The following is a 15,814-nucleotide window of genomic DNA, read 5'->3' on the forward strand; positions in this document are numbered from 1 at the left end:
GGGTACGAATGTTATATTCAGCCTGGCTGTTATGTAATTGTCTTTGGTAAAATAATGTTTAATATACTGATGTTTTAGAATAAAATGACAATAAAAATCACTTCCCTGGTTTAAAAAATCACTTATAAAACAGAGCATTGATAAAATAACTCCGAAAATCGTTCTGACAAAATGGCGGTTTCGGCGAATTTTGACAAGATCGTGGACATGATAGATAAATGCTACATAAAACATCAACATAATTATGTGGGTAACAAAGAAATTTTCATGATGAATATTTTACAAATAAACTTTCAAAACTTTTACTGAAAAGGTGATGTATTTGATTGTGTCAGCGCCACCTTTCTTATGTTTACAAATCGGCAGTGACCGTCTGCTTTAAATCAACAATTTTTAATTAAAATGGCGAGTATCGTCAGAACAATACAATTAACAAGTATTTTTAAAGATTTGTGCTTGACAACTTTTTTTACCATCCCTTCACATTTTCAATCGCATTTTACGAACTTTCATGATTGAATGAACGAGTTCTCAATGTATATTCTGATTGGCTGACATTCAATAGCCCTGCCTCCTGCCGATGTTTCTGTATTTGGCTCTTCCTAATTATTGGATTAGAAGATGACCGATTATGAATACACAGGTCGTCTGCTCATTACACAAATACACACTTAGCTGTCATATGACTTGGACAAGGCACATGGGAAGATGAAAGGGCAGTACGGCATATTTTAAGCAGACAATGGGGGCATGGTGACACCTAGCTGGAACACTATTATCATATAAAGTATTACGTAATTTGTCTAAATTATGACAGCGGATTAAGGGCTGCTGCTCTTTCATAATGATTTCAATAGTAAAAAGGGCACTAATGGAATAATTGGCTCTAATATAGTATTTGTCAAAAGGGCACTACTGAAAAGGGGGCAGGGCGGTAAGAAAAAGGGCACGGGCGCTGCGCCATTGAAAAACGGGCTAGCTGGAGCACTGCCTACATCCCAGACAGTGTGTTTTTGTTTTCACTTTTATGGGAATTGTGGCTGGCCCTTTAATGGGGGAAAAAGAGAATTGTTTTCACAAAATTGTTTTCACAAAAAGGGGAAAAGTTATATTATTTTCTTTAGTTAACTTTTCCCCTTTTTGTGAAAACAATTATGTTCAACTTGTTTTCAAACCTTTTATTTAACAAACCTATGGAGAAATTCATGAATGGCAATATATATTGTTACCATAGCTTTATATTCTGCTCTTAAAACATTCGGAAAAATATATGAATAATTGAAAGGGGATTTTTCACATAGGGAGAGTAAAAAAACAAAAGCTGACAGGCGACTTCAAATGATACGAGGGTTATGGGCATTCTAATAATTATGTTGTGATCTTCAAGAAGTAGTTTCTGTACCGTCAACCGAGTTATTGAAATTATACACAAGCGTAAAGCATTAATTTCGATCAAGAGGTAAGTGGGTGTAATTGCTCTGCATTTAAGTGAATAATTTATATATCCTTGCTACCTATTGCACAGAAAAAGCTTTGCCTATTATTGAATGAACTAAAATAAGAAAATGCTTCAGTGTACACACTAATAGGCAATTCTTGGCTTGCTGGAAAATTCCTTTTATCACAACCTCCCCCCCTCCCACCCCCTTTCCTCCCCCACCCCTCCTGTATTCATGTATTTAAAAAATGACACTCAAGAGTGAAGTTGTACAACAAAGATTTCTGTCCATTAGAAGACTGCCATGTACTTTAGTTTATCAGGGATGTGATTTGGCCACGGATTCAGGGAATCCACGGATCTTATGGCCCCAGGCACCCCCCCCACACACACACACACATACCCCAAATAAAGGGCAGTGTGCTTTTGACAAGGAGCCCCAAGAACCCATGGCTCAAATGGTTTTAGCCCTCTGGCTTCCAGGTGATACATGTTCATGTTCAGGCGTAAAACATTCTATTAAACTATTCTTGATATATAGCAGTTCTTTCCTCGATTCAGGTAAAACGAGACACATTGGTGCTGCGAGTGAAGTGGTATTACCGCGTGACAGAAGTTCCTGACAGCGTGTACCAACATCTAGTGCAGGACAGATACTCGCAAAGTACGTAACAAACTGTGATATTGTTCCCTTATAGTGTTGTTTCACTCTGCTGGTTGTCAGTTTCTTGTGCAATCCGTTAAGTCGAAGGACATTAAAAAATACTTGGTATAAAAACATCAGTCAAAATATTTGATAAAGAAATGATTTACTTCCCAAAAATTTTTTTTTTTATTTCTGCCTCTTTTGGTATCGTTGCTTTGAAGTGAATATTAAAAAACAGAAATGAAATAAGATGTACCACAATTAATATAATTGATTAAATTCACCGAAAATGATGATGATTATCGAAAACAATGGTTTGTATGCAGGACACCTTTTAATTTGAAAGAAAGGTGCCGAAAACAGGGTATTTCTACCTTATGAAACAATAGTGGATCACTGTAAATCTTTTAGGACATTGGCTAGTCATTTAATATTTGTGTGTTTTCAGCTATTATATACACGGTTACAATCTTGGTATCTGTAATTAATATTTTCCTTAAATGCATTATTTAGTAAGTAGTTAAAGGTTTATCTCTCAAAATTTATGTTTGTTATACATGTGAATGTATTGATTTTAAATTCAAGTGCCACTTAAATCTAGTTTGGATAAACGTCTTTGACAAAAAAGAAATAACTTGAGTGCCTCTCTGTTGAGTGCCTTTCTCCTTTTTGGTGTGAAAGCCTTGCTGATCGTTTTACCCACAGAGAGACAACTGCCTGTATAAACAGTGTCGCTATCGATAGCTTTGTAACCAGTCTCTTGGAAAATATTCCATCAGGTTCCCATGGTAACAGGGCTTTTAACGACAGTGAGCCAATTTGCTGTCCCTTTTTCTTGGGGATATGATATGGAACTTGGGTGTCAAATTCGTTGTAAAGTTTGATAGCCGTTTTGTCACATTCTGAAGTGTGTGTTTAGCACGAGTCTGAAACATGTAGAGGGCTGTTATAATGGTGTCAGAAATAATTTGCAAATTTACTTTGAAATTTTGTCCTGATATAATCACTGAATAGAATGATTATCGGGTTTCATTTTGAATACCAACGTTTTTGAAACAGTGTCATGGTTTCCATATGACTCGAGTGTAAGAATCAACAGAGAATGCTCGAGAAATTATTTAAATTTATAGTTTAAAAGAAATTTAACGCTGTTTAAATACTTAGGGCATTTATAATGGGGTTTTTTACACAAAGGTAAACTACTTCTTCAAGCTAGAAAACAACTCAGAATATTTCGGTATTTTGAATTTTTGCAACCTTTTTCATGAATGTTTTGGTTGGTTTATAAAGTATTGACCTGTTTTTGATGCGTTTCCCTGCATTGTAGTGCAATAGAATTGCTGTCGGAAACTTTTACAGATACTCAAATAGATACCTGTTTTTTTGCTAATATTTTTGCTAACAAAATGTCGATACACATTAGGATCTTCCACGTGTTGCCATTTAATACAAAAAAAAAATATAAAACCTGTTAAGGAAAAGATATATAGCAATTTTCACAATTTTTTTTATGAATACCAACTAATGCGAAATTCACATGACATAAATCAGTATTAAAAATGATAAAAGGTTTGATGCTTATTCAATATTAAAAGAGAAATGACGTCAATGTCAAGTTATGTTGCACAAGTGTAATACTTAATGGTTGTTTTATTCTCGAAATAAAACAAAATCATCTCGTTAATATAATGAATAATTTTAAAGCTTTTCACATGGCTCTGAGCTGCAGAAAAATGCCATATTGGGGTTTTGATTTGTCTGTGGATTCGCAGAATCCTGCAAATCTAATGGCATCAAAAAAAAAGATTATTTTTTTTAAACTGATTAAAAACAGTTAACTGAATACTGCTTGTTTCTTTCTTTGTTGTAAGTATTTGCATGCACTCAAGTTTGCTGTTAATTTCCAGTCTGGAGAGCCCTCAAAATCTTGTTTTGCTTCTGCGGCAAGATGCTTCACCTCTTTGAAGCCCATTCCAGGGGCCTAAAGCGCACCCAATTAAAACCCATCACCAAAATGGTGTCAGCCCCTTCAGCTGCCAGGTCAATCATCCATGCATATAAACAAGAAAATTTGTGATCACAAGGCCTTTATTATTTCTATGAATAGGCCAAAGGAAAAATATATGTCTGGTTCCTGTGACATGCTTGAAAAAAAAGGGATGGTTGGTTGGATTGTGTTTATTTTTGGTAGAAAATGATTCCACATGGCTATATGTTTGCATTTAAGTGTTCATTTGACATTTTTTTGTAATTAGTTACTATTAAAACACTGTCTGCTTTTATGTACCATTTTGCTAGAATTTGTCATTTGTAACAAATTTTACACACTCTATTTCTTTTATTCCAAAAAATGAATTAGTTTAAACTTATTTATTTTACAACGATTTTGAAACAAGTTATTGCAAAATTATGTTATTCACTCTTGTTGGTACGATGTTACTGGAGAGTGTGGTCTTGTGTTGTGGAGAAAAACGGAATACTTGGAGGAAACCCGCTTGTCTGGTTCAGTGACCACAAACCAAACTCGCCCAAGCCAAGAAACAAACCCGGGTCACCTAGGTGAGAAGCGAGTGCACAAACCACTGCAAAAATCAGACAGCCACAAAATGAAAAAATGAATTGGGGTTGGCCCCAAAATTTAGGGTCATTCGGGTCAGCAAAATCAAACTTATTGTTTTTTTTGGCCTTCAAAATAAGCACCAATTATTAGCACCAAGACTATCTTTCAAGGTATAGATATTTTATCAAAGACATTTCCCATGTTTATATGTCATTCATCTTTTCTCTAAGAATATATTCATGAAAGATAGATTGGCCATCATCATGAGATTACTCTGTTTTGCTGCAATATTGATGGGCAGTGGAAATTTAGGACTTCTTTACAAATTGATTGTTACCAGAGGTCTTAGCAAGACATTGAAAATGCAGTTTTACATATTTTATGTTGTATATTTTTAGTGTTGAATTACAGAAAATAGCAGAGCCTGCAGAAAAGACACAATGTTTTATTGATGCTTTTATTTTGAGAGCAATGAAAATCGAGTTTTACTCAAATTTCTGTGAAAATAATATTTTCAATCCATAATCCACAAAAGCTCAGTCAGGTGGGCTGCGGCTTACTTTAGTCACAAGAGACATTTCGTATGAGGTTCATATGCTCAAAACTTAATTGTCGGCTACATTTACTTATTATTTTTTTATAATGATCAGCTCATTCTACACAACATTTAGGCAGCATCAAAGCATTCTGTGAATATAAATGTGATTTTTTTTACTCAATTCAGCATGGCAACCCCAAAAATGGTCCAAATTAACTTTAAGTTTAAACCTTATTTATTTTACAACGATTGTGAAGAAAGTTATGATTATCTTTACTATGTCACTCTCGTTGGCACAATGTTGCGCGACAGTGTGGTCTTGGTGTGGGGAAAACCGGAGTACCCGGAGAAAACACACTTGTCTGGCTTGGTGACCACTAACAAACTCACATGCGCCCAGGCAGGGAATCGAACCAGGGTCGCCTTGGTGAGAAGCGAATGTGCTAACCACTGCGCCAACTGGACAATCAAATGCCAAATTAACTTTTCATGTCAATAGAATTGTCAATAAATTATGCATAAGTTACACCAAAATGAAACATTTCTCGGAGAGGGCCCCCGGCCGTGCCGTGTTTAGAATCTGTTTTGGGGGTTCCTGCGGAAAGGGGCGCATGCCAAGAGGGTCACCCTTTAAGTGCACACCTTCTGTCATTAAATCCTGGATGTGACCCCGTTTACCAAAGGGACTTGGTCTCATTGAAAACTGAAAGAGTGAATTTAACTTATTTATTCAAGTCAACCTATTGTCCAAATGTTAGTTTCAAAAATGACTTATTGCTTTAAGACCATGAATCAAGTTTCTTAAAATTGAATATTTGATGATTTGAAGGCTCCAATATGTTTTTCTTTTCTTGTATGATTTTCAACAGCCCAATTTCTCAGTATACAACATCCAGTATCTTCACTATTTGTTTAATCTCAGACAATTTCTCCCCGAATGTTTATTTTTTGTGCTGGAAAAATAGAGAGACTGTTGCAGCTGATTTATTAAAACAGTAATCGGGTCTGATTTCTCAGAAGATAAAAGACTAAAACAGGTCTGACATGATAGCATTATTTTTGCAAAACATTTGGAGAAAAGCCACATTTCTTCATTGAGTGATCTCCCTTGCATTGTTAAAATTGGACTGTCCAGAAGTAAAAGGGTTATACAAAATTTACCTTCAGTTCTTCACCATTTCACACTTGTGTTCTGTATAGCTTTAAAATTTCCCATAAAATTGGCATTTCATAAATGTGTATTGTGTATTAAAAAAAGTTGGGATGATGTATTAAAGTTTAAAATATATTTTGTGTCCCTCGAAATAGGTATATTTTCAAAATGTCTTCATGATAAACTAAGAAGAATATTATTTATGACCAATTATTAAATTTCTGTGTTACTTTATGAGGTATTTTAAGCATGAACCTTCAAGCTCTGCACTGGTGATATGACTTACGGGCTTTCTCAATTTTATATATATATATAGCAGAGCTTGTCAACCCTTTTAATTGCAAGCATTGGTATGATTTTTGGGCTCGTTCATCCAAGAGTCTAATTTTTGATGTCTGGTTTAGCTGAAAGTCTAATATCAATGATTCACTCTGATGCAGGCCAAATAAAAATAAAATGGCCAAAAAAACACAACAAAATTAATATCTTTAAATTAATCAGGTAAAAAACAACTTTCTTTTGAATTTACATTAAAGACCTCCCGTAGCAGATATTAGAAAGGGGATTAGACGTCTTAGTTTCGCCACTTGTACAGGCCTGTATTGGGATATTGTCGAAATCTGCTAATGCTTCTTTATTATCAGCGAAAGCTGAAGTGAATTTTCCGACAAATAACCTTATTGAAGTAACGGCTTATTGCTACTTTGAGAATGTGATAAACGAGCATTACATGTTATACTAATCTTGAGGTTATGGCGTTTTAAAGCAGATGTATAGATTTTTGAAAATTTATTAAACATTTGTGTAAACTTTAAGATATCCCTGTGAGCTGAATGTAAACAAACGTTCCTATCATAAGGATTTATGTTCAAATATACAAATACAATATCAGGTATTAGTTCTATGAAGTATAAGAGACTAGTTAATTTTTATTGAGCTTTCTTTTTAAATGGTTGCCGATCTATGATATTATGATGAATTTGACATTAATCAGGAGCCATTACTCCTAAAGCATTTATTGACCATTTTGAATTATGAAAAAAAACAACTTTTTCTGTAAGTTGAATTTTACAGAAAACTGAAAATGTTTGTACACCAAAAATATGACAAAAAGATAGGAAATGGAATAAAACATTTACGCATGTGAATACATTTTGAAATAATGGTTGTAAAAAATACGGAAATGTCCACTAAGATGGTGTAGTTTAGTTTATACCAATTACTTTAAGCTTGATTGTGACGAAAGCTGATACCTTATAAAATCGCGCTTGAGTCTGTTTTCTGGGTAGAAACCAGTACTGATGTCCATTTTGAAAGGCTATAAGAAAGTACCCCTGGTGAGGATCGAACCCATAACCTCTTGGGTAAGAGGCAGACACCTAAACCACTAGACTACTTTCTCTACTTTGACCTACTATCTAAAAAGCATGGTTAGAAAGAAAAAAATAATGTGTTACATTAGAATTCTGAGGTTTTTAGGCCGCAGTTATGTTGACGGGAACCACCCTTTGGCCACTTGCCCCCAAATCCCCCTCCCCCAACACCAACACCAACCACCCCACCCCCTTACAATTTTTTAAATGGTCACTAAAATGACATTCAGGCCCATAAAAATGAATTGCAATATCAACATTTATCTTAAAATGAACCAAAGAAATCTCACAAACATTTTTTCTTTCTGTCGTATATATTAAACTAGTTCACAATTATTCTGCATATGCTGTCGAGGTTTGATTATTCATTTCTTGCATCGTGAGGATCAATATGAAGACTCCTACAAAATATTTTAATTCATCAATGAGCCTAGAGAGGAAACAGATCAATTCCATCAGAGAAATTTCCAGTTCGTCACTTAGCCTCATTTTCCGTTTTATTGACCTGTGTATTGGCATGAAACACTGTTTCCCATGTTTTTTGTTGCAGATAAGATGTCGCGAACGTACTTGTGATTAAATTAGCAAATATGGTGATATATACCCCCCAGTTTACATTAAATTGACTTCAATGAAGATTTTATTGCCGTATTTACATTGGGACAGTTTATAAATCAGAAAACGATTTCGGATGGTAACAAACATATTTGGGTTGAAGTTGTTTTGTTGGGAGATTTTCTTTTGATTTCTGCAAAGTGGTTGAGCATTGGATAGCCATTGTGAGAGAAAAACTGGTAAGGTGTTTTCATTTAAATGAGAAATAAATAGCCTAGTACTGTTCAACAGTTGTAAAACTGCTCTCAGACCTTTTGATTTCACATTTTTTTGCAAATAATGTTTGCTCCTTTGTTGATTTTTGTTGCAAAATCAGTGATCGTGTTTGTGCAAGTTTGTTTTTTTTGTCTTTATACAGCCAAAACAAATGGAATTAACATAATGTTTCTGTGTTAAATTTGATTTTTAAGGTTTCTTTTTAAGTTTCAAAATGTACACTTGATGGGTTCTTAGTCAATCACTTGTGATACTTCACTTGTTGAGTAAGGTGCGTTTGTGGCTTGATCAACTCAGATAAACAGATTGAGAAGCATTTACATAGTATTGCTCCTTGATCATCTGTGACTGGGTGGAAAATCATTGAATTGTGTCCCTTATGCAACTGTGACTAGTTCAAAGAATCATTACCCGTTCAAACTGAGACTCACAGGCTTCAATAATCAAAGCTAATTGTGAGTGGCTCCCGTTGTCATTGAGTTTTGCCCCATGGTCATCTGATTTTAATTATCATTGAGTTATGTCCCTTGATCAACATTACTGTGACTGGTTCTAATAATTGTTTATTTATGCCATTTAGTCAACTTTAATTGGTAAATGCTCATATATTCAAACCCCTTAATCAACTGTGGATGGTTCCAAAATCATGGAATTATGCCCCTTTGATCAATTAAGACTGGCTCCAATAATCATGGAGTTATGCCCCTTGATCACCTTAGTCTGGTTCAAATAATCATTGCATTATGTCCCTTGATAGTATTAAACTGGCTGCACTGATAATTGAGTTATTCCCCTGGAACAACTGAAAAACAAACAAATGTTGGCTTTCATTGTAGTGCCTAGATACTTCCTACAAAGCTGTTTTGATCTGTAAAAATAGTCCTGGAGTTTATAGTTCTTTAATCATATTTGATCGGATTAGTACTTATAGCGCCAGCTTTCACTTAGTTATGTATGTTTATGATTGGTTCTGTCAAGTATAATTACAAGATTATTTGCAATCTTGTTTTCCAGAGCTGGAAGTTAAAGATTGACACTTGTGATATGTTTGATTTTTATAATCCTTTGTAAATTGTTGAAGTTTATAGATTTAGTCTTTTAGTTGTCGATTTCTTTGATCTAAAATATGTATTTTGATAAGAAAGGAATCATGTTTAGTTGTTGTTATGATGCAGAATTTTAATTTTTGTAGTGTATGACATTTTTGTCTCGATTGATTTGATTTTTGTTATTTGAATAGTTATTATTCTAAAAACAGGTTTATGCGGATCGAATGAAGATTGCATTCTTGAATAAAGAAATTTTTGTTTTGATGTTTTACAAATTAAAAATGATTTGAAGAAATAAGTGATAATTGTTTGTTTTCAAAACATGTTTTTCTGAAAGGCTGTATATTTTTGAAATATAATTAAACATTCTCCATTTAAATATGAGATATGTTTTATTGATAAAGTTTGGTTACTCTGTTTTATTAAGTTTTTTTCCGACTTTATCTGGTATAAGTATCACTTTAAGGTATAGTTATTGTCGAAACATGCTGTAAACATATGTGGGCATTGCAATAAAGCCGGCTTTAATGTTGTGGTTCGGGTAATAAACCAGATGAATTATGGGACAGGTAAATGATCTGGACACCTACAAAATGAGATTATACGATCATTAATGACCACTTATGGCCTAAGTGTTGGTCAAGTCAGCATACCTATGGCTTACCAGAACTTGTTAAGTAGGTAGTACTTTAACCCTGGGGTGGTTTTGTCTTCGCACCAAAAATAGCAGGGCATGGGCCTTACCTAGGGTACCTTGGGTGGGGGGGGGGGGGGGCATTTGGCAGGGATTTTATTAGTAGTTTGTCCCCACAGGTAGGGGATTTTACTCGGGCTTGGCTGGACCAAAAGCCAAAGTCCCTGCTATTCCCCGGACCTGGTTACAATTGACTGGTACATTAGGCTGGCTAACAAAAGGCTTGATAATCATATTTTAACAGTCAACAAAATAAGACTTTTGAATGAACAAGCCTGAATCCTTAAAATAGTGCTTAACTGGTCCCAAATGAACATGTGCTGCTATATCAAATCGTGAGTAATACCACTGTTGGCGTAGCTACTGTATCTTAAATGCTGCTGTTGTTGGTCAGTGTTGTCCTGTGGGATGCATCATCATCACCTGCTGTTGTTACTAGCACCAGCACTACTACTACCACTACTAATTTTCCTGCTATCATAGCTGCTGCTGATATTTTCTTGTTAACGATTGTGTTTATGGTGGTGTTTGTGATGAGCCATTGTTGGTATTCCTATGTATTTCATTTGACTTAAAGGAGACATTCTGTTTTGTCAGTATTTTTATCATTCATTTTATTACTATTCAATCAATTTAGAGCAGAACTCAGAAACTATTTGAGGGAATTGATTTAAACTTTGAGAATTGATTGATGTTAAAGCAAATTTGTGTACAGAGCAAGAAATACAACTTTGGTTAATTTATTTCCACAGTTATCTCCCCTTGTTAAATGCTAAGGGGAAACATAAGTTTTCGATAGGTTCATGAGTTGAAAGAGAATGACTTTCAGTGTTCGATAGAATGAGTAGGTTTTATGGATGTTAAAGCAGTGGTCTCCCTTCACTTAGTACATCAATACCCTGGTGGCCGTGATGGTGGCTGGAAATGATAGACAGCACCTAAACTAATGTGCCTTACTAGTAACTAGGGGCTGTGGGTAAACTGCTTATTTTACGAGGGGCTAGGGGTTGAAAAGGTCACTCATCTTTACAACTGGGGCCACGGGTCAGGTTACAGGGTAAATAGGTCCAGTCAGGCTTTATGCTTGACCACTAGTGTGTTTGGTCAGTTTTTGTACAAAGTTTATTAGTGGAAGTTAATTTATTTCTTTTCCCCAAAATACAGGAATTATTTGTGGTTTTGTTTAATGATACAGTGGTTGTGTTTCATCAAGTTTGATGGAGTATATGGAGTGCACCTTGTTTGAGTTTATTCAGAGATAAATTATTCAGAAGAAATTGATAATGGGAGACTGTGCCATATTATGTATGATGGAAATATTGAGTCAAAAGCTCTGTTTAATGGCTTTTTCAAGTATTATTGGAAATACTAGAAAATCTGTTACAAGTCCTTGGGCAACATGTGCATGTTGAATAAAATGGGCTTTGATCTGGTATGGTTAGATTGTTGGAGGTCTTAATGGGAAAAGGCACAGCTAGGCGAATGTTTATTTCTCATAAACACCTCCAAATAAATGATAATGTAAATAATGGTTGAAATCAATTTTGTTTTCTCACAAAGTACGCCCCTTTCTAATGAAAATGTTTTCGCCCCTACTACTGAAAATGAAAAAGACACTGATCAAAGTTTAATAAAAAAAAAACGTGTATTAGAATTGGTCTCAATGAAATCAATACCATGGTCAAAATTACTCACCAAACCAGTCGATTCTGAAATTCATTGAGGTTACATGCACCAACAAAAAATACATTGGGCAACTGGGCAGAGGCGTATTGATAAATATCTTGATTCTATGGGTCTGCCAATCATCCAAGTACTAATGTCTGCTGGGCTATCGAGCTATCTTTAGCTGTGTGCCCATCATGTGGATAAACCATAAAATATCAGTGCTTCATTCATATCCAGATACACTTTCTCACAGATAACCCTTCTGCATCATGTAAAACCTCATGTGTTCTTTGAAATATTCGCATTCTTCATGCATATGTAGGATATTGGTTCTGCCATTCAGTGCGGGTTGGAACATTTTTGATGAAAAATAACAGCTCGTTTAATGGATTGGTATGTTTTACATATTGTTGTTAGCATTCTGGAGAAAGCCTTGGATCAAGAGATGGCTGTATGTTGATAGAGAAAGAGAACATTTCAAAGACGAGGTGGAAATTGAATTAAGCAAGGTTGAAATTGGGATTAAGCTGGAGTTAGGGTTAAGCTGGATTTAGGGTTAAGCGTATATATTCATGGAATGGATACTTGAGGAGGTGCGGGGATCTAGAAAGTAAGTGCGTTCAGCATAATTCTGGTTATTTGATAGTTGTTACATGCTGTTAATAGCCGATGCTGTTAGTAGTAGACTCAAGTTTGCTGAATTCACTCAGCATGCTGGTTGTCGTTCAAGCATTCAATTTTATATGATACGAGCGATTATTTTTCTCAATAATTAATATAGCACATAGTTATATAATCTATTTCATAACTTTGACCACCTTTGTCAAATAACCTGCAACCAGTGACCAGGTGGAGTGTGGCGTCCATTTGCAAGCAGTATGTAAACTAGGTAAATTTAATACTTTGTCACATACAGTAAGTGACAATTAAGTTGGAGAGATGAATTTGATGTAGACAGACTAGTGATAAGACAATTTAGACATTCATGAAATGGCCGAGCTTGCCAGACAGCAGATCAAACATGACAAACATAATGGATGAACAGTCAACAAAACATTAGATAGATAGCAGTGTTAATATAGACAATCCTTGCAGACAAGCAAAGGAGCAAAGACATGAACACCTGCAGCCGGACACTGTTACACAGATATACAGACAAACAAGAGGACAGACACGAAGTTTACTGAACCAGACAGACAGACAGACAGATGTCTATACAGTTTGATGAGATGAAATAGTGCCTCAATGATGGCAAGTAAGACCAACAGCCTGAGCTAGTCAGACAGAATAATAAGCAGATAAGGTTTAAGACAGACAAGCTGACAAACTAACAGAGAAACTGACAGAAAATTGACAGACAAGACAAGAGACAGACACACTAACAAACAAACTGACAGACTAAGCAAGAGACAGTCGAGCTGATATACAACTTAACAAGACAGCCAGTCTGACAGACAAGACGAGGGACAGACAAGCTGACAGACATGCTGATAGAGAAGAGACTAACAAACTGATAGACTGATAGAAGAGCTGACAAACTGACTGACAAGACGAGAAACAGACAAAGTGACAGGCAAGACAAGAGATAGAAAAAATGACAGACAAGCTGACAGACACGACAAGGGATTGACAAACTGACAGACAAAACAAGAGACAGACCTGCAGACAGACAAGGGGCCAAAAATGACAGACAATACAAGGGACAGAAAAGCTGACAGACATAACAAAAAACAGAGAACCTGACAGCCAAGACAAGAGACAGACATGCTGTCCAGAAGACAAACAGATAAAGTGATTGACCTGGCTAAAAGACAGGAACATACAGACACACAAGAATGTACCGGTACTGATATTTAGATAGACAGAAGGACGGATTGATAGACAGAATGACCAAAGTATGGACAGTCAGACAAACAAAGATGGACAGACAAAGACAGACAAACAGACAGACAGACAGACAGACAAAGAGACAGACATTAAATGACAAAGGGAGAGAGATAAAGACTCATGTGAAGCAAACAAGCATGCACAAAATGGATCAATTGACAGTCTTGACTGTAGACATTGAGACAAGTAGATAATTTCTTTTCATCTTTTCATGCCATTCCTTGTAAACAGTGCCAGAGAACACTTCATGGCAAAAAGTATTATGTTTGCAAGTGATAAATGTATTTCTGCTTGCAAGCAACCAGTTTAGTTTCCAGAAGATGGACCAATAAATCATTCCCATCTGCATTTCTGTAATGAGTTTACCTTGAACTACTGCTGGCATGGTCTGGTATGTTGTATGGTAAGGGGGGAGATGTTTATACTTCATTTAATATCATTGGTACTGTTGGTTTGACTTCTTCATCAGCAGCAGCGGCAGCAGTAGCAGCAGCTGCTGCTAGCAGCGTCTGCATTTTTGTAATGAGTTTACTTGGAACTACTGCTAGCATGGTCTGGTATGTGGTATGGTAAGGGGGGGAGATGTTTATACTTCATTTAATATCATTGGTACTGTTGGCTTGTCTTCTTCGTCAGCAGCAGTAGCAGCAACAGCGGCAACGTCTGCATTTTTGTAATGAGTTTACTTGGAACTACTGCTAGCATGGTCTGGTATGTGGTATGGTAAGGGGTGGGGGGGGGAGATTTTTATACTTAATTTAATATCATTGGTACTGTTGGCTTGTCTACTTTGTCAGCAGCAGCAACAGCAACAGCAGCAGCAACATCTACATTTCTGTAATGAGTTTACTTGGAACTACTGCTAGCATGGTCTGGTATATGGTATGGTATGGGGAGATGTTTATACTTCATTTAATATCTTTGGTACTGTTGGCTTGTCTTCTTTGTCAGCAGCAGCAGCAGCAGCAGCATAGCAGCAGCAGCAGCAGCGTCTGTATTTTTGTGTTGAGTTTACTTGGAACTACTGCTTACATGATCTGGTATGTGGTATGGTATGGGGAGATATTTATACTTCATTTTATATAATTGGTACTGTTTGCTGTTCCTCTTTGTCAGCAACAGCAGCAGAAGCAGCAGCAGCAACAACATCATCAATAACTTTATCATCGTTATCAAATACTGTTTATCAAAGCATAGTTTCAATCCCAATTCAAACTAATTTTAAACACTTGAATTAAAAAACTGGTAAAACGTAAGAACATTTGTGATATCAGTTTCTATTCACCAGTGTTTGGGATGCAAAGAAATGCAAAATATTTTATATTCCTTTAATGCCTTCAAATTCTAATATCTCTATGTAAATAAACTGATATTTTCATGAAAAAGCATGTCTTAAACTCATTCTTTATACTCTCCTAATCTCATGTAATCATTTCGGGATTACTTCTGACATAATGTGATTAACAGAAAGGCCATCATCGATTTTGTTGTCAGAATTGCAGAGATCTGGCCACTTTGTGATAACAGTTTTATATCCAATGACTTCAATAAATTCACATCGGAAATGTTATAAAGAAAGGTGCACTTTATTGCATGCATCTATCAATAAACCCATATTAGAGTGTAGTTTTTCCTCGAATGGTCTCACATTTAAGTTGTTTGTTGATTTAGTCAAGGCCCTGATTTCTAGAAACTTCTTAGGCTTAACAAGCTTAAGTAGCTTATTTGAGATAGCCAAAATGAATTTCGAAAAATGAAAAATGGTTTATTGTGATTATCATAAAGATAATTTTTATCCAAAGTATAAGAACTCTTAAAGAAGTCAATATAACGCAATTTATTGAAAACCAAAAATAATGAGATTAGCTTAATCCTGTTATAAGGGACTTAAGAAACTTGGGGCCTGGTTGTCATAGTTTTCACTGTTGTAATTTATTATCATTATATATTTTATCATTCTTAGATTGTCATCATCAT

The 15,814-nt window shown here is 35.5% G+C and overlaps 1 protein-coding gene across 4 annotated transcripts in view; it reads left to right on the top strand.

Annotated features, from left to right (window-relative positions):
• The window catches only part of LOC128202998 (arginine-glutamic acid dipeptide repeats protein-like), a 100,105-nt gene that overhangs the window by 11,886 nt on the left and 72,405 nt on the right, over positions 1-15,814 (top strand). For all 4 annotated transcript variants that reach the window (XM_052904218.1, XM_052904221.1, XM_052904220.1 and 1 more), the window contains exon 4: positions 2,000-2,102. In XM_052904218.1, coding sequence (XP_052760178.1) covers positions 2,000-2,102 — 103 coding nt within the window. The remainder of the gene's footprint in view (positions 1-1,999; positions 2,103-15,814) is intronic.

Source organism: Mya arenaria, chromosome 9 (genome assembly GCF_026914265.1).
Source record: "Mya arenaria isolate MELC-2E11 chromosome 9, ASM2691426v1".
NCBI classification, from domain to species: Eukaryota; Metazoa; Mollusca; class Bivalvia; order Myida; family Myidae; genus Mya; species Mya arenaria.